The 25,750-nt window shown below is 45.3% G+C and overlaps 1 protein-coding gene across 1 annotated transcript in view; it reads right to left on the bottom strand.

Moving 5' to 3' along the window:
* Positions 1–25,750, bottom strand: part of RAPGEFL1 (Rap guanine nucleotide exchange factor like 1) — an 86,175-nt gene that overhangs the window by 48,727 nt on the left and 11,698 nt on the right. The window contains exons 2-6 of the mRNA XM_088474641.1: positions 9,242–9,320; positions 8,563–8,713; positions 7,957–8,054; positions 6,691–6,806; positions 6,236–6,403 (exon numbers count right to left, since the gene is read on the bottom strand). Of these exons, the coding sequence (XP_088330767.1) occupies positions 6,236–6,403; positions 6,691–6,806; positions 7,957–8,054; positions 8,563–8,713; positions 9,242–9,320 (612 nt within the window). The remainder of the gene's footprint in view (positions 1–6,235; positions 6,404–6,690; positions 6,807–7,956; positions 8,055–8,562; positions 8,714–9,241; positions 9,321–25,750) is intronic.

Raw genomic sequence — 25,750 nt, 5'->3', positions numbered from 1 at the left:
GCCTTTTACTATATATTGACACTCACAAGCATTGACAGGGTGCCGCTCAGATACAGAGGCATTATCCGCACTCCCCCGCCTACACAGCGCACACATCCAGGCACAGATGTATGCTCATGCTGTGACAGCCCCTCCCTCCTATCACTCCACACACATTCAATCACGTGCACAGAGAGTGACGGATCCTCACTAGCAGTGACAGACTCCTACTCCAGAGATGCTACCCACCCCCAATATCATGCTGCAGCTCTGGTTCTGATCTTCAGTACACATTATTTTGCATTACATATTTGCTTGATTTGATTTTCCTTTGTTTCATTGAATTTAGATTTGACATACCAAATAAAAGACAGTGTCTGATTGGATGGGTACTGCTATCATTCAAATCCAATGCAGCCTTTCAATTAGTCAGACCACCAGATTTACTGTGTGCTTTATTTATATTGTGCCAACATATTTGTGCACTGTGCAGTGCTGTACAATCAAAGAAGGCTTTTTCATTTAACTCAGTGGAGCTCACAATCTAGGTTCCCTGCCACAGACACCGAATTGAGCCAAAGAAAGGCAATTTAGTCAGAAGGCATCTAAATGAAATTGTCCATCAAATAAAGAAACAAGAGCCAGCCTCCTTATTACATATGGCAACAATATCAGTCTGCATATCTTACCACACATAGGGCCAAATGTAATAGCCTGCACATTTTTGGTGATTTAGCCGCAAGATATAAGAAGAATTTTTTAGAGGCAAAACCAGGCTGATGAGCATTTAGGGATACAGTAATCATCTCACTTCTGCATGACATAGAGTGCTAATACAAGCCTTCTCAGCTACCTCAACACCACACCCCTCCATCACATACAGTAATCATGCCACTGCAGTATAGACCAAGACTTTGGGCCGTATTCAATTAGAAGCGAAAAGCAGAGATCCGAGAAAAAGTATCGCCGATTGCGAATTTTCGCCTGTCAGAAACTTATTTCCGTAGTCAATTCAACCCGCCTTTCGCGTACGCTGAAAGTCAATACAATGTAATAGGCGAAAAAGATTTGCCTTTGAATAGCAGGAGAAAAGAAGTGCAACATTTTTATTTTGGGTGCAAAGGTGGTGAAACCACTCAGAACCCTTGGGACAGCCCCCAAAGGACAACTGTTTCCAAAAATTCCAGGAAACAAGCAAAGAACACCCCAAAAAAGAACATTGAATTTAGGGGCAAAAAAATACAAAGTGGGGGGACAAATTAGCAAACTATCGAATTAAGGTTCTGGGGGTGCTCTAAGAAAGGGTCAAGTGTTTTTGGGATTGCAGGTGCTTTTATAAGGGTGGAATTTCACTTTTTTTAATACTTCACTTTAGAGACATTAAAATATGCTAGCAACCATTTTCAGGTTCCCCAATTGTGCCAGGACTATTTATTTTCAACAAAAAATACTGCTTTATGCCATTCTACACCACTTGTGCACAGACGCTAATTAGAGGCAATTGTATCAACTTAAGTACCAAAAACAGTTTTATTAGGACTAATCGGCACTACTACATTGATCCCCAATGTTTCAGCATCTTTTTGGGAGGTTCAGGCTGATTTCGCCGATTCTTACACCACTTTCCGCCTGTTCTGACTTCGCGTGTCGCAGTTTTCGGTTCTTTTGGAATTGAATAGGGTGAATCGCGGGTAGGCGCACGTTAAGTTTCCGCTGCTAAAATACGCGATGTAGGCGAAAAGTCCAGCATGCGAAACTTTATCGCGGGTGCGAAACTAATTTAATACCACCCTTAGTCTCACTACACATTAGCAGTATCAGCTTCCCATCACTTACAGTAATTGTGCCATCCCGACATAGCACAGGAATCAGTCTCCTCACCTTACATTAGCAGTATCAGCTTCCCATCACATACAGTAATTGTGCCATCCCAACATACCACAAGAATCAGTCTCCTCACCTTACATTAGCAGTATCAGTTTCCCATCACTTACAGTAATTGTGCCATCCCGACATACCACAAAAATCAGTCTCCTCACCATACATTAGCAGTACCAGCTTCCCATCACTTACAGTAATTGTGCCATCCCGACATAGCACAGGAATCAGTCTCCTCACCTTACATTAGCAGTATCAGCTTCCCATCACATACAGTAATTGTGCCATCCCAACATACCACAAGAATCAGTCTCCTCACCTTACATTAGCAGTATCAGTTTCCCATCACTTACAGTAATTGTGCCATCCCGACATACCACAAAAATCAGTCTCCTCACCATACATTAGCAGTATCAGCTTCCCATCACTTACAGTAATTGTGCCATACCGACATAGCACAAGAATCAGTCTCCTCACCATACATTAGCAGTATCAGCTTCCCATCATATACAGTAATTGTGCCATCCCGACATACCACAAGAATCAGTCTCCTCACCTTACATTAGCAGTATCAGCTTCCCATCACTTACAGTAATTGTGCCATACCGACATAGCACAAGAATCAGTCTCCTCACCAAACATTAGCAGTATCAGCTTCCCATCACATACAGTAATTGTGCCACCCCTGGATAGCACAAGAATCAGTCTCATCACCATACATTAGCAGTATCAGCTTTCCATCACTTACAGTAATTGTGCCATACCGACATAGCACAAGAATCAGTCTCCTCACCATACATTAGCAGTATCAGCTTCCCATCACTTACAGTAATTGTGCCATACCGACATAGCACAAGAATCAGTCTCCTCACCTTACATTAACAGTATCAGCTTCCCATCACTTACAGTAATTGTGCCATACCGACATAGCACAAGAATCAGTCTCCTCACCATACATTAGCAGTACCAGCTTCCCATCACTTACAGTAATTGTGCCACCCCAGGATAGCACAAGAATCAGTCTCCTCACCTTACATTAGCAGTATCAGCTTCCCATCACTTACAGTAATTGTGCCATACCGACATGCCACAAGAATCAGTCTCCTCACCATACATTAGCAGTATCAGCTTCCCATCACATACAGTAATTGTGCCACCCCTGGATAGCACAAGAATCAGTCTCCACACCATACATTAGCAGTATCAGCTTCCCATCACATACAACAATTGTGTCATCCCGACATAGCACAGGAATCAGTCTCCTCACCATACATTAGTAGTATCAGCTTCCCATCACATACAGTAATTGTGCCATCCAGACATAGCACAGGAATCAGTCTCCTCACCATACATTAGCAGTATCAGCTTCCCATCACTTACAGTAATTGTGCCATCCCGACATTGGACAAGAATCAGTCTCCTCACCTTACATTAGCAGTATCAGCTTCCCATCACTTACAGTAATTGTGCCATCCCGACATAGCACAGGAATCAGTCTCCTCACCAGACATTAGCAGTATCAGCTTCCCATCACATACAACAATTGTCATCCCGACATAGCACAGGAATCAGTCTCCTCACCATACATTAGCAGTATCAGCTTCCCATCACTTACAGTAATTGTGCCATACCGACATAGCACAAGAATCAGTCTCCTCACCATACATTAGCAGTATCAGCTTCCCATCACATACAGTAATTGTGCCATCCCGACATAGCACAAGAATCAGTCTCCTCACCTTACATTAGCAGTATCAGCTTCCCATCACTTACAGTAATTGTGCCAACCTAGGATAGCACAAGAATCAGTCTCCTCACCATACATTAGCAGTATCATCTTCCCATCACATACAGTAATTGTGCCATCCCGACATAGCACAGGAATCAGTCTCCTCACCATACATTAGCAGTAACAGCTTCCCATCACTTACAGTAATTGTGCCAACCTAGGATAGCACAAGAATCAGTCTCCTCACCATACATTAGCAGTATCATCTTCCCATCACATACAGTAATTGTGCCATCCCGACATAGCACAGGAATCAGTCTCCTCACCATACATTAGCAGTAACAGCTTCCCATCACTTACAGTAATTGTGCCAACCTAGGATAGCACAAGAATCAGTCTCCTCACCATACATTAGCAGTATCATCTTCCCATCACATACAGTAATTGTGCCATCCCGACATAGCACATGAATCAGTCTCCTCACCATACATTAGCAGTAACAGCTTCCCATCACTTACAGTAATTGTGCCAACCTAGTATAGCACAAGAATCAGTCTCCTCACCTTACATTAACAGTATCAGCTTCCCATCACTTACAGTAATTGTGCCATACCGACATAGCACAAGAATCAGTCTCCTCACCATACATTAGCAGTACCAGCTTCCCATCACTTACAGTAATTGTGCCACCCCAGGATAGCACAAGAATCAGTCTCCTCACCTTACATTAGCAGTATCAGCTTCCCATCACTTACAGTAATTGTGCCATACCGACATGCCACAAGAATCAGTCTCCTCACCATACATTAGCAGTATCAGCTTCCCATCACATACAGTAATTGTGCCACCCCTGGATAGCACAAGAATCAGTCTCCACACCATACATTAGCAGTATCAGCTTCCCATCACATACAACAATTGTGTCATCCCGACATAGCACAGGAATCAGTCTCCTCACCATACATTAGTAGTATCAGCTTCCCATCACATACAGTAATTGTGCCATCCAGACATAGCACAGGAATCAGTCTCCTCACCATACATTAGCAGTATCAGCTTCCCATCACTTACAGTAATTGTGCCATCCCGACATTGGACAAGAATCAGTCTCCTCACCTTACATTAGCAGTATCAGCTTCCCATCACTTACAGTAATTGTGCCATCCCGACATAGCACAGGAATCAGTCTCCTCACCAGACATTAGCAGTATCAGCTTCCCATCACATACAACAATTGTCATCCCGACATAGCACAGGAATCAGTCTCCTCACCATACATTAGCAGTATCAGCTTCCCATCACTTACAGTAATTGTGCCATACCGACATAGCACAAGAATCAGTCTCCTCACCATACATTAGCAGTATCAGCTTCCCATCACATACAGTAATTGTGCCATCCCGACATAGCACAAGAATCAGTCTCCTCACCTTACATTAGCAGTATCAGCTTCCCATCACTTACAGTAATTGTGCCAACCTAGGATAGCACAAGAATCAGTCTCCTCACCATACATTAGCAGTATCATCTTCCCATCACATACAGTAATTGTGCCATCCCGACATAGCACAGGAATCAGTCTCCTCACCATACATTAGCAGTAACAGCTTCCCATCACTTACAGTAATTGTGCCAACCTAGGATAGCACAAGAATCAGTCTCCTCACCATACATTAGCAGTATCATCTTCCCATCACATACAGTAATTGTGCCATCCCGACATAGCACAGGAATCAGTCTCCTCACCATACATTAGCAGTAACAGCTTCCCATCACTTACAGTAATTGTGCCAACCTAGGATAGCACAAGAATCAGTCTCCTCACCATACATTAGCAGTATCATCTTCCCATCACATACAGTAATTGTGCCATCCCGACATAGCACAGGAATCAGTCTCCTCACCATACATTAGCAGTAACAGCTTCCCATCACTTACAGTAATTGTGCCAACCTAGTATAGCACAAGAATCAGTCTCCTCACCCTACATTAGCAGTATCAGCTTCCCATCACATACAACAATTGTGTCATCCCGACATAGCACAGGAATCAGTCTCCTCACCATACATTAGCAGTATCAGCTTCCCATCACATACAGCAATTGTGTCATCCTGACATAGCACAGGAATCAGTCTCCTCACCATACATTAGCAGTGTCAGCTTCCCATCACATACAGTAATTGTGCCATCCCGACATAGCACAGGAATCAGTCTCCTCACCATACATTAGCAGTGTCAGCTTCCCATCACATACAGTAATTGTGCCATCCCGACATAGCACAGGAATCAGTCTCCTCACCATACATTAGCAGTATCAGCTTCCCATCACATACAGTAATTGTGCCATCCCGACATAGCACAGGAATCAGTCTCCTCACCATACATTAGCAGTATCAGCTTCCCATCACATACAGCAATTGTGTCATCCCGACATAGCACAGGAATCAGTCTCCTCACCATACATAATAACAGTCTCTCGATCAAATACACAATGCACCTGTCTATCACATAGTACCAAAATCAGTCTATATAGTAACAGAGGCAAGTCTCTATATGATATATTTGGGATATCACATGTATATAAAATAAGACAGATACTCTCTTTCTCCTCATCATAATAACAAGGGGAGTAATGCCAACTCCACTCACCACCAGCACTGGTAACAGCCACCAAAATAAGAGGCTCCTCTCTCTGTCCCTGCTCTTCCGAATACTGCAGCTTTTCTGAGACAGAGGTGAGGATATCAGATACTGATGCAGAGAGGCGACTCCGAATGGTAACATAGGAATGGTCGGGCATGTAGACCCTGCAGAAGACTGACAGCAAGATAAAATGGATGACACTGTCAGAATTGAATGAAGTACAATAACAAAAATCCACTATAGAATGACAAAGTACAGCAATAGAGGCCAGCTTTTACCGAAGGGTGGCATGGTTATAACGGATGCAGAGAATATGCATGAAGTGGCATTTGACAACACCTTACACCAATAGGCAGACACTGTGACAGTGGCAATGGTTCAGAGTTGAAGTTACAGCTTTCCTATTATGCAGTCACTGTTTAGAAAATTAGGCAAAATTGTGTAAAGAATAGGAAACTTACTTTCATCTGAACCCCTGAAGGCTACCCGTGGCTGCAGGCAGGAGTCAATCCGTCGGAAATGGCGGAAGAGGGGCTTGACCTGTTTAGAGCAAGGAGCTGCACTGCCATCTGTAAGTCTGAATGAAGAAGATGACATGTCGTGATGAGACCTAACAGTGACTACCATCTTTCTGTATGCTGTTTGATATTAGGAGTATCACATTTTTATTGTTTAAAATTTCTGTTAAAATGAAAAAGAAAGAACATTCTTTGAATTTCATGTCAAAGTCATTGTGCAATTTTGTATTGGGCTGCATTATTCTGACATTGTGAAATGGGATTCAGGACACTTCGGGGAAACGATATATAGGGGTCGTGTAGAGTTGGATGGAAATTACAAATCGTAAGTAAACACCAGGCATGAGCTACCTGTCTGTGTTTCCAGAGCTGGAGTGGTAGGTCGGGGTGGGAAAGAGGCATATATATTCATGAGAGTGTATGTGTTCCTTATGGCGGGTGTGGTGTGGAAGTTTTCCCAAATTAATGGATTACTATACAATGTTTTACAGTTTTGTTTTTTTAAACCCAGACACGGACTACGGTAGGTGCGTGCTGTGCACATGCACTCCAGAGGGATGATGTAGTTTTTATCAGATAAGAAAATTATATATTAGGTTTATGTCCTGGTATTTCTATGTAATTCTACATATGTGAATGTTGGCTTGCAGAACTGACCATATACACAAGATATGGGAAGTCAATGCATCTGCATTACGCCAGGAGGTGTGGCCTCTCAGAAATAGCAGAAATCTGAAAACCTATAATACACAAATCATAAACAATACAGTATATGACCATGCCGTCTATGATTTGGCCACGGCTACTGTCTCGATTCCAAACTCCCAAATATTGGGATGCATGCAGTACTATATATAAAGGGGGATTTAGACTGTGCACCAACATTTGTCAAGAGTACAAAAAGTTGTATGACTGCTGTGACTAACTTTGTAAAATGAAAGACACGAATGCAGGACCACACTTTAGACACCGAGGACATACTTATCCTAATAACAAATAATTGTTATGAATTTAATGTCTGAAAAGTGCACATGCGTTCTTGTCCTGTATATTGTATAGTATTAAAAACAACTACTGTATTAACTGAACAAATTACTGCATCTAGGTAAATTTTATGGTGTAAATCAAGAGAATGTGCTACCGTTACAAAAAAGGAAAATATGTAAAATCAGGGAAAGTAAAATGGAGGTTTAACTGTATATATTTTACCTAAGTTCAGCTGTCTCCACCAAGCGATGTAACCTAATGACATTTCCCTCAAGCTGTGGAAGGTTTGGAGCGTCCCGCATCACCAAGACATAGAAATCCTGCAAGGCAACAAGGTAATTTGAGGAAGCCAGCGAAACATTAGTAGCACCTTCTCAAACTCAGGGATCCCAGAGCATGAACTGTATCTGTATGCAGCTAACAATGGAGACAGCCATTGTGTGGGTTAAACTAATAATCATGCAAATCACAGAATATAGGTTAAGCCTGAAAAAATGACTGTCTCCACTGTGCTGACAACAGGTGCACTATAATATACCCAGCATTCTGTGACATTCAAATATGCCTCATAAGCTTGCAGTTTATGACCTTATGGATATATGATTTTATAGCAGAGTGCGAGTCCCTCTATACAGGAATATGTAAGCTTTCACCAGTGTCTGACTTGTGTGACCCATTGTCCTTGTGTACACTACAGCAATGTGTGACCCTGTGTCATTATATTATGTAGTATATAACCTTGCATCTTCATTCAAGTACAGCAGTGAGTTTCCCCTTTGTACAATGGTCCTCTGTGTCTCCTCCAACAATATTCTGGTCATCTCTAACCTTGATTAACTGGAAGCTCCTTTCCTCTTCTTGCAGAGAATCCTTGTACGTGTCTAGTAGATGTAGAAGAGCGCAGAGCACAGCCTGCTTCTTCTGCAGAGCATCGCTTCCTTCCCATGTGGGAGAAGTATGACGGCTGCAGCCGCAAAAGGTGTTCACGTTAAGGAAAATGATGGCAAACATGAGAGGAAAACTAGGAGAGTCATATGCAGCTAACTTTACACAATGAATGAGGACAGTATTTAACATTTTATGTAGTGGATTTCAATGTATTTCAAACAATAAGCAATATTTCCATATATTTTTAGTACATACAGGTTGCTCACACTAATTGTTTCTTACTGTATAGTAGATATAGTTTTTTCCATGTATTCTTATATTGGATCTTCCCTCATGCATCTCCATGGGTAGGTCCAAAAAGTAGGATATTTTAATATTTATGGAGGACTATTTAAAATGCAAAAAAATAACATAAAAATAACATTCAATAAACATGACACAACGGGCATAGTAGTGCTCCAAGGTCCTGGGCGACAGTACATCTAAGCCCTTTATACACGTTATTAGCTCTGCAGCAGAAATGTACATTTTAAATACTAGAAGCTATGCATATTTCTGACAATATATGATGTTTTTCAGTACTGGATAGCAGCGTATAGAGGGATCACTGAAAGGATATTACTGTTGTAACTGCACCAGGAGTTCTTCCGTAGGTAGAAATAAAGTGTGGGTGAGTATAAAATTGTCCAGCGCTAGCTCTGAAGGGAGAGGGAAGAAGAAAGAGAGAAGGTAAAGTCTATTACATCAATGTACAAATCCTTGGCAGCTTCTCATATCACGCCTAACCGCCGTATATGAAACACTAAAATATGTATCTGTGGTGTGTGCCCTGGCATGTCTGTGTAATGGGCACACCCAATTACCTATACCTGTAATACACTATGTCAGTTGTTCCCAAACTTTTTTGAAATACGGTACCCTAGAGTATCAGCATTTCTTTCGTGGCACCCCTAGGCCAAACGTTTCCTATTGAGAGACTCCCTAAAATTTATTAAATTAAGTAAATTGTGTTTACTTGTCATTCTTAGGCTTTGTTATGTGCCGGTGAATAGGGCTGCGCTTCACTTTGTCCACATATTTTATGATTGGCTGCCTGTTGATTGCCTATCACACTGACAAAAATGATTATTTTTTTCTGGGACTGTACCACCAACCAGATCCGTAACTAGACTTTTTGGTGCCCTGTGTCAGAGAGAGCATTGGCGCCCCCCCTCGCCCATTTTTTAAATAGGGACATAACATAGTGCACCTGAAAAAGGGCCATAGCCTCATGGGGAAGGGTCAGGAAAGAGATAGGGGAGGCCAGGAGATGCTGAGGATAAAAGAAGAGGATGCTACAAGTGAGAATGATAATAAACAGGAAAATTGACAGGCCCATACAGCACCCCCTGCCCTGCGGTGCCCTGTGCTATGGCACAGGTCGCACTACCCTAGTTACGGCCCTGCCACCAACCAGTGGCACCTCTGCAAGTGCCCTTCGGCATCCAGTTTGGGTGCCACTGCACTGTGCGTTACATTATATGTATATGTATTGGGTCTGATTCAGAGTTGAACGCTATGCCGATCCTCATGCAGTTCAGCGATTATCGTCTGCGTATGCGTCACAGCCGAATTGCGCGAGCATGGCGAATTAATTGCGATCGAGCTCACTGTTAGGATTTACTTACAATTGATTGACAGGAAAAGACCATTTTGTGTGTGGTTACAGGGAGCTCCGGCCAAAACGCAGGCATGTCGGGGCCATTTCCTGGGCGTGTACTAGCCAGCATCTGCGATTGCCCACGCAGAGAACAAAGTTCCAGTGTCTCAATTACCACATCCATTCTGAGTGACCATAGACTCACTGGAGGAATCAATGTTTTCAGGATCTGTGTCCAACGCTGCGCTTGTGTACACAGTTGCAGGCACCTATGAGGGCTCTTGTGCGCATCTCAATACAAATTCCGGCGGCTGAGGCATTAGCATATTTTAGCAATTGCTAATCGTCAAAATTCGCGAATGCGTTTGCATTAGTGTACAACTCTGAATCAGGCCCAGTGTAATATAGGAAATGAACACCTGTAGGCAGAAGGTCAGAGTCTTCTAAATAATATGACAATAATAACTATTGATACTGTCCTGATAATCTGCAGCCAGGAGACCTCTGTACATCATATAGAAATCAGTCACAGTTTGATGATCTGCAGCCAGGAGACCTCAGTATATTATATAGAATTCCACTGCTGCCTGCTTCTGTCCTGATAGTCTGCAGTCAGAAGATCAGGATGGTTCAGTAAATAAGGTAACAAGACCTCATTGCGTAAATGTATGCAACTCGTACATATACTTATAATCAAAAGTATGGCCTTGGTACAGATTATATTTCCATATAGTCCCCATACCTGTCTAAGCATTTGTTCCAATGGTACACCAAGGCATCTATCCCAGCATAGAAGAAATCAGTGTCAAGCCAGGACATGACGGCTGAACTTCACCGTCGGTTGCGTATAGCCTTCCATCCATATTCTTCTTCGATTGGAAATCTCTCAGTGCCAGGCAGGGGCATAACTGGACCTAGGAGGGCCCCATAACAAAATTTTCACGGGCCCCTCTTGGTCCCTGTTTCCTCCCCCTCGGTCTGCAGCCCCCTCCCAGACTTACCTCTAGTGGTCGCGTCCTCCAGTAGTGTGCTGCACAGGGCAAGCACTCCGCTCCCGGTCAGCTCCATCTCTCCTCACTGACTGATGCTGGGAGGAGGTAGCCACGCCTCCTCCCAGTATCAGTCAATGAGGAGAGCTGGAGGCGGAGCCGACCGGGAGGGCAGATGTGGTCTGCCTTGCGCAGCACACTGCTGGACGACGCAACCACGGCAGCAGCTGGCCTGGCTCCATGGTTGCAGGGGGAGGGCCAGGCCCCGGGTCAGTCTGGGCCCCATAGCAGCCGCACCCTGCACCTACGGTAGTTATGCCAGTGGTGCCAGGTCAGGGCTGTAGGGAGCATGGTCCAGTACTTCCCAATTGTAGTGCCGTGACAACTCACGAGAGTGAGTGACTGAGTGTGGCCTAGCGTTATCGTGCAGCAATACGACGCCTTATCGCTGCAACCCAGGTTGTTTTCAACAAGTTGGCGATGAATTTCAGGAGCTGATGTGCCCTTAAGACACAGAAATCTGATCGCACTACACATCTCAATGTTTGACAATGTTTCCACCAGCCCCACGTTCTTACAATTGATGTTGGGACAGTATGACTCATATGAGACGCCATGATGGGAAGCAGTGGACTACCTGCTCTGGCTTGGCGGGAAATTAGAATGAAACAGAGAACATTACACACGTAAGAGGTTTTGTTACCTTACTTATTGAACCACCCTCATACAATATATAGAAAGCCAGCACTGTCCTGATAATCTACAGCCAGGAGATCACTGTACAGTATATAGAAAGCCAGCACTGTCTGCTCCTGTTCTTATTATATGCAGCAGGAGACCACAGCACATAATATAGATATCCAACACTGTCTGATTCTGTCTTGATAATCTGCAGTCTGGGGATCACTGTACACTACATAGAAACCCAGCACTGTCTGCTCATGTCCTGAAAACATACATGCCGACTATCTGGCTGCCCCTACCGGGAGGGAGCAGCCTGATCGGCATTACTTGGGGGCGTGGCCAACAGAAGGGGGCGGGGCCGGCAAGATGAAAAGTTTTTGCGGGCGGGGGCGGAGCCACGCGAGCGCGTCATTTTGGCCATGCCCTCACTACACACTGCCGATATTACAGGCAGTGTGAAGCGGGGGGCGATGCCAAAATGACGCGAATCGCGTCACCGCCCCCTTAGCTGCCGGGAGACTTGCGGTGGGACAGGAGGGGTCGGCAGCAGCCGGGAGACTTGCCTGCCATCCCGGGAGGTCGGGAGCGGCACCCGATTTTCCGGAGGCTCCCGACCAAATCGGGAAGGTAGGCAAGTATGCCTGAAAATCGGCAGCCAGGAGACCTCCGTACATCATATAGAAACCATGTACTGTCTGATCCTTTCCTGATAATCTACAGTCAAGAGATCACTGCACATTATGTAGAAACTAGGGATGGCCATCGGTTGGGTGTCCATCGATGGGCCCATTGGTGATTACCATTGATTGCACAAAAACCATCTATGGTGAACTATCGATGGTTTTCACCCCCTCGATGGCCGCTGCTGCTGGTGGCATGTCGGACCGCTGGCCAATCAAAAATGGGAGCAGGGCTTATTGGCCACTGGGAGGCGGGGCTAAGATCCATCTTGAGAAGAAGAAAAAAAAAAAACAATCGGCTTCCTCTTATCCATCGATGGCGGAGAACCATTGGTTCTCTTCCATCGATGGCAAAACTAGTTAACACGTTTGGCCACCATCATTGTTTTGAAAACATTGATGGTTGATGGCCATCCCTAGTACTAGAAACCCAGCACTATCTGATCATGTCATAATAATCTGTAGCCAGGAGACCCTGTACATTATATAAAAATATATATATATATATATACCCAGCACTGTCTGATTCTGTCCTGATAATCTGCAGTCTGGGGATCACTGTATATTATACCCAGCACTGTCTGCTCCTGTTCTGCAAATCTGTAGCCAGGAAACCTCTGTACATTATATAAAAACCCAGCACTGTCTGATCCTGTACTGATAAGCTACAGTCAGGAGAACACTGTACTAGGTCTCCACATATTTGGGGCGATTCATATGATTTATCCCACCCTATCTCCTGTCTAAAGTGACAGAAGATAGGGGACAGTATTCAATTGTTTTGGGCACCCATGCTTTATCGTGCATGTCGCACTCAAATAGACAGGGTTTAGTCATGTGAAGCAGCTAAACCCATCTAAAGTCCTTGTTTGGGCGCCCAAACCACAGACTTTTCACACATTTCAGCTCGCCACCTCAGGAGGGTGCAAGCAAAATCATTTGAATTCCCCCAATTGAATGTGTTATTTTTGTTCTGTAAAAATGACTATAATAAAATATATGTACTTTAGACAGTGATCCAGGAACGTCTTCAAAATGTTGCAGATCTTTTAACAGGAACAAGTTAAATATCTATCTTTTCCATGTGCTGCTGGGAGAGAAAACAGTGACAGTCCTTTCTGCCCACGCACCTTATTAGTAAGAGAATAGGATAGACCTACAATACTATGCCTTACATTTCTGCACCAGTAAAGGCCATAATAATAGCTCAGTACTTCAAGTGTCAACATGAAAATTGGGATAAACCATATAATTATCCATGTACAATAAAAAAAAAAAAAACAGTTCTATTCTGGAAAACAAACTAAAAAATGCCTGCACTATAACTCATTCGTACTGGTATTAAAGGGGAATTGGCCACTTGAGAACCCCCTGTTTCAGCTCTTCACTGTAACATGAAGCAATGACCCCTCAGATATAGTTTGAGAGAATAATCAGTTTGATGAGGTGCTGGGATTTGATTTTGGGAGAGGGAATGTTCATTCCATCTTCAAGTATTATTGCAACCTGGTGTGCAATCCGTTCTTTGAAACCCAGTAAATGTATAGATCAGTGGTTCTCAACCTCAAGTTTTCTCAACAGGTCATATTTTGAAGATGAAAGCAGGTGGGGGATAATTATTAATGACCCAGCAATATAGATTAACTCCCCTGTGCATGATTAAAGAAATCCACAAAACATGACATGTTGGTGGTACTCGAGGACTTTAGTTGAGAACCCATAGTATTGATGTTTAAAACTTTGCATCAATGGTATGTTTATACTAGGGGTACAATAATATGCATTACTGTAAATATCAAGAATTCCAAGCAAATCTCAAACAAAGCTGATATGTGACAGCTACTGAGCCTTAAGCTAGCTACACACTGTCAGATTTTTTTGATCGGGACAATGAACAGGACGATTTTTCGGACAAATTTGAAAGCCCCAATATCTGTGCTACACATTATGCAATTTTTCCATAGAAGCTAGCAATTTTTTACCACACCACACTTATTTTGCATATGTCCACCCACAAGGATGATGACATAGTGACAGGAGAACAAGGGAAATATGGGCAAATTATTGAAAATGCACACATACTGCTCGATATCGGGAATTTGAGGCTGAGGTTTTCGTTCTTGACCGACAGATCAGATAAATGAAGGAATGCGTTTGCCGATAATTTCCAAATGGTTTATAGGTGAAACACTGAAACGATTGTTCATACATACACACTAGTCAATAAATCAGGCCAATCACCCGATTATTCGCAAATTGGCCCAATAAATGTAGCTAGCTTTACGGGCAGACTTTCCATATGATCCTTTTAATTTGGGACACATGAATTACACAGATTCCGTGGCTGGCTGACTTCAAGTCTCCATTGCACATGGTTTTAATCAGCCACAGACCCTAATTCATATGTATCTCGTATTGAATGGATAATCTGGCAACCATACTTACAGGATAAAGGATCCTGGACCCAGAGTTAAGATAGCCATACACCTAAAGATTTTTTTTCCAACCATCTAACTTATTGGCTGGCTGGAATGAAAATATGGTAACGTATTGGAGCAAATAACAATGGACCATTTCCTCCCAAAAACTGAAAAAATGGATGAAAACAGACGTTCAGTCAAATTGGCTAATTCAAATGGATTTAACCAATTTGTCTGAATGACCATTTTCTGCATTTTCCAATGTTTTAGGGGAAATGGTTGATTGTCATTTGTTCCTATACATTACCAGATTTTCATTCCAATCAGGAAACTAGCTGGATGGAAAGATAATCTTTAGGTATATGGCCAGCTATAAGCTGGACAAACACCAAACCAACTTTCCCCCAACCATCCAACTTGCCAACCTCTCTCCAACTTGTGATGTCACAGAAATAGACGGATGTCTGCCTACTTCTGCATGTTTTGAATACATTTTTTTTTTTTAAACTTTTGCATTTCTATTTCAATAAAACTGGTTTTCAATTTTTTTTTTTTTATAGTGAACTACAGGTCCCCAGGGTTGCCATCAGAAATGGTGGGGCCAGGGACTGACAAAATAGCCAGGGCTTCCCACCACCGCACCCCCCCTCCCTTTTTTTTGAACAGCAGCAATTATGTGTGGGAGTTAGTGCTGCTGGTGATCCGTACAGAGGGCCTGATTCAGAGCCGCACGCTATTTGCGCTAGCTCGTTCAGAAAAAGGGGCCGGCTATTTAAATTGAGCGCTCGCTCTTTGCGGTCTGTTGACGCCTCTATGTCTGAGCGAGCGAACGAAAAATGTGCTTGCTATTTTGTAAAGACGCCCCCTGGCCACTTGCATCCTACGTCATCTCCGCTATTTATTTGATTAATCGAGTACATCGAAAGGCGTCTGAACTGCTCGCAGTGCTTGTGGTTGGATTTTCGTACCGCAATCATGCGAACAGTTCAGGCTAAGAAACAACCAAGTGACGTGGTCTATGACGCTGCTTTGTTAATTATGCACACCCTTAAAACGCCCGTTTTGACCGTTTGGCACGCCTGCGTTCGGATCTCCACTCCCCGTTTTCAAGCACCTTCCTCTGTTACCACCCACAAATGCCACATTCTGTCACTCAAATTAGCAGGCACTCGCTATTTTGCGAGCGCTCGATTTCCGACCGCAATGACTGGTTGGCGCATGTGCATTACGACCCATACGCATGCGCAGTTGTGCGAACATAGCTCGGAGCGAACGAGCGGCCGCTTACAAGCGGCTCTGAATCAGGCCCAGAGGCCCTGATTCAGAGCCGGACGCTCTGACCAGAGCGCTCGCTCTGAATCAGGGCCATCCTATTTAAATATGGAGCGGCCTTTTGGACGCTCGCATAGCTGTGGGTTACCACCCACAGCTTATGCGAGTATCCATGATGATGGACGGTAGGGTCTCGCTGCCGCAAGCCCTGGAGTGATTTTGGCTCTATCAGAGCCAAAATCACTCCCACTGACATCACTAGTGATGTCACTAGTGATGTCAGTGGGGCCGGCCCCAGACGGTAGGCGTTCCCATGGAACGACTCCGTCTGGCAGCCACGCCCCCGGCACGCCCACCAAAGGGGGCGTGCTGTCAATCACCATCGACAGCACACCCCCTTTGATGCGAGACCCGGAGCGACAGCTTGGCTGTCGCTATCCGGGTCTCGCGCATGCGCACGACGGAGCTCCCTCCGTCATGCGCATGTGCATTTGGGTACCATCGACCCGCTTGCGAGCGTCCTGCGCTCGCGAGCGAGTCTGAATGAGACCCCGATTGGAGCGGTGTGTGGAGGTCCCTTGCATCAGGAGCTTGCAGGAGTTTAGAACAATTATCGGGCAACTAGTTGGATAAAAAAACATGTTGGATTTTTCCAACTAGTATGGCCATCCGTTTATTATGTTGTTTTTTTGAGTTTGGGAGCAAATTATCGATTATCATTTGCTCCCACACACTGCCCATCTTAACACTTGTGCTTCTCGGAGATAAAAGCAGCTACTGAACAGATGAAAAAATATATAGGCACCTGTATCTAAATGGTACAAATGTTTATATTGTGCTGCAATGTTGTGTATGGTAATCAGAAGGTCTCTCTGAGTGGATGTGTCATAAGGTGGCCATACATCTGCGACGGATCATCGCAATGCAGGGATGCGATTGGAAATTTCCGATCGCCCATCGGAAATTTCCGATCACCAACCATCGATGTTCAGCGATCCGTCGCCGGATCGCTGACATTCGACATGTTAAATGTCCCCAATTTGACAATTGCGATAATTTTTTGATCGCGATCGTCAAATCGCCAAAATCCAACATGTTTGATTTCTGCGATCCTACAATGCCGGGTTGCAGCATCATGGCAATCCATCGCAGATGTATGGGGTCCATTAAGCAATCGAGAGAAATCATGCTGAGGGTTCTAGTGATTTATCATGAAACCCAACTTGAACAGAGGTGATGAACATTTTCAAAACACCATTATTTAATCATGGTTCAAGCTTTTGCTGGACTCCCCACTTATTTAAATGATCACACGATTTTTCATGATAACGAAAAATAATTACTGCAAAATAATTATAATAATGATGAAGTGAATAAAGTAACACTTGTGCTAGGGCTAGAAAATATATGACATGCACAGTAGATCAACCGACACATTTCCCGGCACATTAGTTGCTCTGTGTCCTTCATATATAGTACAACATAAATCACAGTCATCACCATGGGCGCACTGGGAACGTAAAGTGGCCCTGGAAAAAATTCTGAGAGTAGCCTCAAATTTAAACTGTACGTGCCCCAACAGAAACATAAGTGGTGCTAGCAAACAGCCAACTTGACAGTCATACAATACAGAGAGCATCTTTGTGCCTTCCATACAGCACAAACAGCATCCGAGTCAAGGGTGTAGCTAATGTAGGTGCGGAGAATGCGGCTGCGGGTGCCTCTGGGGTCCAACCCTCTCCCTGCACTGAGTTATACTGCCATCTCCTGAGCCCCAGCTTTTGTATTCTCACCAGAGTGCTGCTGCTGGGCGTCTGGGCCCAGAGCTGATCTTAGCTACAGCCATCTCTAGCTGCTGCATACATGCATTGTGATGTCACAATGCAGGTCACAGCCCTATATAAAGGATGCCAAGCTACTGGCAGTCATTTTGTCCTACATTGATATTCTCTGAATAGTTCTTGCTTTATTTAGGCAACTTTGGATAATGAACTTTGGATTATATCTTCCAATAAGGTCCTGAACAGCAACACCTTCAGAAAAATAATCTGAATAACATCTTCAGGTAAGGACTTTATAACAAATTTTGGCCTGTCTGGCCTGTCACCCTTACCCCTTCAGATACCGTATATACTCGAGTATAAGCCGAGTTTTTCAGCACAAAAAATGTGCTGAAAAAGTCCCCCTCGGCTTACACTCGAGTCAAGTGTAGCGCTGACCGGACGGAGCCGGCAGCTATGTGTTTGCTGTAATCAGCAGCCGCTGAGAGTCTGTCAGACTCTGTCAGACTCTCAGCGGCTGCTGCTGCTCCCACTGCGGGAGCCATCTTCCGGCTCCCGCAGTGGGTGATGGGAGACACGTCGTCATGACGACGTCTCTAACATGCAAAGCGGCCGGAGGAGCGGACAGCGGCGGGACCAGGAGCGGACAGCGGCGGGACCATGAGCGGACAGCGTCGGGACCAGGAGCGGGAGTTTCAGGTAAGTGTTTATTTATTTTTTTATTGTTATCACGTCTCTCTCTACTAGGGGGGGGGGGACTACAGGGGGCACTACCAGGGGGCGATGACTGCAGGGGGCACTACCAGGGGGTTATGACTACAGGGGGCACTACCAGGGGGCGATGACTACAGGGGGCACTACCAGGGGGCATTATCAGGGGGCGATTACTACAGGGGGCACTAAAAGGGGGGAATACCACTGGGGGAACTACCAGGGGGGGATTACTACAGGGGAGGATTACTACAGGGGGCACTAAAAGGGGGGATTACTACAGGGGGCACTAAAAGGCGGGATTACTACTGGGGGTACTACCAGGGGGGATTACTACTGGAGGCACTGAAAGGGGGGATTACCACTGGGGGCACTACCAGGGGCGGATTACTACTGGGGGCACAACCAGGGGGAATTACTACTGGGGGCACTACCAGCTGTTGCCATTTCCCACACTAGGCTTATACTCGAGTCAGTAAGTTTTCCCAGTTTTTTGGGGTAAAAGTAGGTACCTCGGCTTATATTCGGGTCGACTTATACTCGAGTATATACGGTAACTCCCTCTATATTATCTGCAGTTTTTAATTTAGAAACAATGAATAAAGCAAATTATTCATTTGATATGACATTGCATGACTTAAGATGGATACACACGTGTCCAATCCTCTGAGGATCCAACTCCAAACCAGACTGTTGATACAATTCTACTGGAGACCTGGACACAGATTCAACACCCAATATATGCCTACACACTTGTCCACTTTTGCAGCAGATCTCAGACAGAAGGTGCAGAGAATGGGGCTGCTATGGGGCCCAGGATGCTTTCTGAGTGTTTCTGCAGGGAATCTGCTGTCACTGGCCTAGCCGTCTCTGCCTCCATCTCTCCTCACTAACTGATTTATTAGTGAACCATAGCCTTCTTATATACCATGTTGTATCATTAACCTTTAGGATTAGGGAGATATATTAATTTTTAATGCTTACTATGTGCTAATTACCATTCAATTAACCATGCATGTCATCTAAGTAGGCAGATATAATATTTGCACTAATCATTTAGAATCAAAATGGATAAAATGCTAAATAATTTGCACAGTGGGGAACTTCGGAAATTTTGAAATGGGGTCCCCGATTGGTCAGGGCATAGCAAGACCTTCGATGGTTTCACTACCTGATGGATATCTCTATATTTGACTGACTGGCTCGTGTTCCAGAACCTTGTAAAAAAAATATTTGGTTATGCTTAGACATCGATGGAGGGAAACCATCTTGTTCTCCCACATCAGTGGCAAAAGCATTCGACATCAGCCATAAACCATCGATGATTATTAATCATCGATGGTCAAGGGCCATCCCTAGCTTGACTACTTCTGGATGATGAGCTCATGGAACAGCATTTTGGCCATAGCCCATGTCCAACAGACTGTGTGAAGACCAGCATGGGAGTGACCCTCGTTACTGAAATTCCTGTTACATGTTGGACAAAACAAATTACATACAGCTATCCAGTAAAGCCTACGACCAATCCGTCCTGCTGTTTAGGTGCACAGTTATTCTAGTCTACATCAGTATTTTAAGTAAATGTTTCCTATAGTTTAGTAAAATTAGCCAGTATTTTGGTTTAAGTTATTATATAGAGTAAGTTGCCTCATAACTTGTCAGTGTCGGACTGTGGTATGAAGGGCCCACCAGGGAATGCAGCTATAGGGGCCCAACCTTAAGGAGTGCAGCCAGCCAGCAGAGAGGGTGTGGCCAGCCACAACAGAGTGACTTGGCCAACCATTAGAGAGGGCTTGCAAAGAACAGGTCAGACGAGAGTGGCCACTCAAGGAATCGATAGAGGTGGGAGGACAGGTTCTGCAGCACGTCTGATGACAAAGCAGCCCTATTTAGGATCGCTATGCTTTCCCCAATCAGGGGAGGGGCCTAGAAAAGGTAGCCTAGACATAGTCCATCCCATCTTTCCCCAGATGGCAAACTGTGGTCATCTGGGCAGCAACCTATCGCAGTCGAAGGCACAAGCTCAATCCTTTATAATAGCGACCTGGAACGTAAGTACTTTGGCCCTGATTCAGAGCCGGACGCTCTGACAGAGCACTCGCTCTGAATCAGGGCGTCTTTTTTTTTTTTTTATGGAGCGGCCTCCTGGCCGCTCGCATTGCTGTGGGTTGCCACCCACAGCTAATGCGAGCGGCCATGATGATGATCACGATGGTCAAGACCATTGCGACCATCGGGCTTGCGACGAGACGCTTGTGGTAGGGTCTCGTGGCCGCAAGCCTCAGAGAGCTTTCGGCTCAAACAAAGCCGAAAGCTCTCCCACTGACATCACTTGTGATGTCAGTGGGGCCGTCTGGGCAGCCACGCATCGGAACCCCTCTGTCTGGGCAGCCACCCCCCGGCCCGCCCACCAAAGAGGGCGTGCTGTCACTCAACTTCGACAGCAGGCCCCCTTTGGTGCGAGACCCGGAGCTACGGATTGCCCGTCGCTATCCGGGTTTCGCGCATGCGCACGACGGAGCCGGCTCCGTCATGCGCATGCGCTCTGGGCCACCATCGACCCGTTTGCGAGCGCTCAACGCTTGCGACCGAGTTTGAATCAGGCCCTTTATTTGATAGTGACAGCAACTTGTGTCCTAAAAGGAAAACAGTCTTAATTGCTAGAAAACTGTCCCGATATAACATCGACATTGCTGCAATTAGTGAGACACACCTTGCGGATAGTGGGGAGCACTGTGAGGTTCTGGGTGGATATACCTACTACTGGGTTGGAAAACCTGCAACTGGGAGATCATCCAGCGGTGTTGGTTTTGTGATCAGGAACAATAACGCTGGATCTTTGTCAGAGCTCCCCAAGGGAGTCAACGACAGGCTCAAGACATTGCATCTTCATACAACCTAAAAAAAATACCTTCACTTAATAAGTGTTTAGGCTCCCACTCTGACCTCTTCAGAAGATAAGCTCCAATTGTATGATGACCTACGTGAAGTTTTGCAAAGCATCCCTTCCAGTGACAAAATGACTCTGCTTGGTGACTTTAATGCACGTGTTGGAACTGAGGGCTTGATTCAGACCCGCTCGCGAGTGGGTCGATGGTGGCCCAGTGCACATGCACACAACGGAACCGGCTCCGTCGTGCGCATGTGCGAGACCCGGATAGCGACGGGCAAACCGTCGCTCCGGGTCTCGTACCAAAGGGGGCGTGCTGTCGATGTTGAGTGACAGCACGCCCCCTTTGGTGGGCGGGCTGGGGGCGTGGCTGCCCAGACGGCCCCACTGACATCACAAGTGATGTCAGTGGGAGAGCTTTCGGCTCTGTTAGAGCCGAAAGCTCTCTGGGGCTTGCGGCAAAGAGACCCTACCACAAGGGTCTCGTCGCAAGCCCGATGGTCACGATGGTCTTGACCATCGCGACCATCATCATGGCCGCTCGCTATAGCTGTGGGTGGTCACCCACAGCTATGCGAGCGGCCAGGAGGCGTTCGAAAAAACCAGAAGGCCGTCCCTGATTCAGAGTGAGCGCTCGTTCAGAGCGTCCGGCTCTGAATCAGGCCCTAAGCATGATGTCTGGACTGATGTTATAGGACAGCGCGGCGTTAGGAACTGCAATTCGAATGGCATTGCTATCCTTGTGCTCGGAATTCAACCTTAGTATCACCAACACATATTTCCGGGGACTTGACAAATACAAGATGTCATGGATGCACCCTCGCTGTAAACACTGGCACCTCCTTGATTTTGTAATTGTCTGATGAAAAGATCTCATGGGTGTGATGATAACCAGAGCCATGCGTGGTGCACAAGGTTGGACAGACCACTGTCTTATATGATATAAAATGAGGCTGAACGAAAAGCCACTGCACAGAGCAGAACATAATTCCATCTGGAATGGCATTTGGTAAACTTGTCCATTACGAGGAGACACGGCATAAACTGGACACTGAATTTGGCAATATGACGACACTCAAACCTGAAGATGGCGCATCAATTGATGAAGGCTGGCGCAGTTATGCAAAATCCCTACATACAGTTTGCCAGCGAGTAATTGGTAGACCTCAAAAGAAAAACCAGGTTTGGTTTGATGAATCTGATGCTGATATACAAAAGCTCGTTAAGGAATCAAGGTGCGCCCTAAAGAATTCAACATGTAATAAGCAATGCAGAATCATCCAGCAGGAACTCAAATTGAAGGTGCGAGAACTGAAAAATCAGTGGTGGCTTGCAAAGGGCGAGGAACTACAGCATTTTGCAGATACCAACCAGACTGCAAAGTTCTTTGAAGGGCTCAAAAAAAGTGTCTTCAAAACCAGATGTAAACAGACAGCTCCAGTCTACTCACATGATAAAACCAAGCAACTTACTGATCCTGAGGACATTCTTGCACGATGGCCCTCACACAAATGTATGCAAAAAAGATAGAGAAAGATACAGCGCTCCAAAGTAATATACAAAACTCTAATAACATATATAAATACAGATTTAATCTTATAAATTAATGTACATAAGTATAAGTATGATGTACATTAAGTATAAGTATGGCGGTACAAATATAAAAAACAGACTATAAGAGTTGATACTGAATATCTGGGAGGCAGTAGCCATACCTCAAGACTGGAAAGACGCTTCCATATGTAAACTGTAGAAAGGCAAGGGCGATTTGTCGGATTGCGGATCGTATAGGGGCATAGCTCTTCTTAGTGCAGCTGACAAAGTTCTGAGTCATATCATTACCAAACGCCTGAACACACTGGCAAAGCGACTTCTTCCGGAGAGTCAATGCAGGTTTCGTCTTAATAGAGGCATGGTTGACACAATCTTTGTTGCTAAGCAACTTCAAGAAAAAAGTCTGGAACAACATTGGGCTCTCTATATGTGCTTTGTCGACCATGGGAAAGCTTTTGACAGGGTACTGAGGACTGCTCTTTGGATTATGCTTGAGAAGATTGGATGTCCTGCGAGGTTGGTTAACTTAGTAAGCCAATTACATGACGGCATGGTGGCCAGAGTACAACATGAAAATGACTTTACTGACAGATTCCCAGTCACCAGCGGTGTCAAGCAAGGCTGTGTATTGGCTCCCACACTCTTCGCCATTTACTTCTCTGATGTGATAAATGATGCTCTGAAGAACTGCAGTGGACAAATACAAATAAATGTAAGGACTGATAAGAGCATCTTCGACCCATCTTGCTTCAGGGCAGAAGTGGTCAGACAAGTCTCTGTGTTAGAAGTTCAGTATGCCGATGATGTTTGCCTTATGGCTGACAGCATGGAAAACGCAATACGTGGGCCATATGGATGCTTCGTGCCGCAAATTTGTGTCAAAAACCCAGATACTGTAACAGCCTGTAAATGGTACACCCGCGAATGAGGCTGTTGTCAACCTAGGTGGAAAACAGCTGGAAGTAGTACGCTCATTTCGGTACCTGGGAAGCATACTATGCGATGACAACCGGCTAGAATACGAAATTGCTACACATATTGGCAAAACTGCTGCTGCTTTCGGCATACTCAAATCAGAGAGTATGGAAGTCTCACGATTTCCAGCTGCAGACTAAACTCGCTGCATATAAAGAAATCGTGCTACCCTTATTGCTGTACACCTCTGAGACCTGGGTGTATAGTTACTAAATTGAGAGTTTTTAGAAGTGGAGATTGCCCATAGCAAATCAATCAGATTCAACTTAGCATTTAACTAGCAACTTCTAGAAGATAATAGCAAGAATCTGATTGGTTGCTATGGACAACATCTCCACTTCTAAAAACTTTCACTTTAGTAAATATACCCCCTGGTGCCTTTACGGGGAAGACATTAGAAGACTGGACAGCCTCCACCTAAAATGCTTCCGGGAAATTCTGCGTATGTATCTGCAGGATCGTGTCCCAAACTCCGAGATTCTTCGTCGGACCAAGATGAACGGCATGGAGTGTTTTCTGATGGGGGTCAGTTGAGATGGTGTGGACACTTAGGCCCTCATTCAGAGCCGTACGCTCTGAGCAGAGCGCACGCTCTGAATGAGGGCCGCCCTCCATAATTATGGAGCGTCCTCCTGGACGCTCGTATAGCTGTGGGTCACCACCCACAGCCTATACGAGCGTGCAGTTTGATGGCCGCGATGGTCATGACCATCGCGACCATCGCCACTGCAAGCCGGAGCCTGCGGTTCAGTTTTTCAACCGCAAGACCCGGAGTGATTTTGGCTCTATTAGAGCCAAAATCACTCCCACTGGCATCACTAGTGATGTCAGTGGGCCGGCTTCTGACGGTAGGCGTTCCCTTGGGAACGCCCCGGTCAGGGAGGCACGCCCACCAAAGGGGGCGTGCTGTCAATCAACATCGACAGCACGCCCCCTTTGATCAGACACAACGAGCGAAGGAAAGTCCTTCGCTCGTCGCGTCAGGCGCATGCGCACGACGGAGCTCCCTCCGTCGTGCGCATGCTCAGTGCAGACCATCGACCCACTTGCGAGCGGACAGCCGCTCGCGAGTGGGTCTGAATCAGGCCCTTAGTCCGGATGAATGACTCGAGGTTGCCAAAGTCGGTTTTATACTCTGAGGTTTCGAGTGGAAAACGTAAGACTGGTGGTCAATAGCTGCGGTACAAAGATGTCTTGAAGCGTCACCTGGTTTCAATCGGCCTGTCTCAGGACACCTGGGAATAACTCGCACTTGGTAAAACGGAGTGGCGAAATGCTGTCAAAAATGGAACTGACAACTTTGAAAGTTTCTGCTTAGAAGATCTTGACACCAAGCGCCAAATCTGGAAAACCTGCTCAAAACCCTCCTATAACTACACAGTCAAACCTAGGGGACAGTTATACTGTGCTGCCTGCAACCGAAATTTCAAGATCGAATTTGGCCTCGCTAGTCACATAAGAGTGCACACTAGAAGATGATGTCAGGGAGTTGCCGTCGACGGACACGTTGTGGAGGACATCATCATCATCATA

Source organism: Taudactylus pleione, unplaced genomic scaffold (assembly GCF_031769625.1).
Source record: "Taudactylus pleione unplaced genomic scaffold, aTauple2 ptg000155l, whole genome shotgun sequence".
NCBI classification, from domain to species: Eukaryota; Metazoa; Chordata; class Amphibia; order Anura; family Myobatrachidae; genus Taudactylus; species Taudactylus pleione.
The sequence above is the reverse complement of the archived record's forward strand: the minus strand, read 5'-3'. Positions and strand labels throughout refer to the sequence as shown.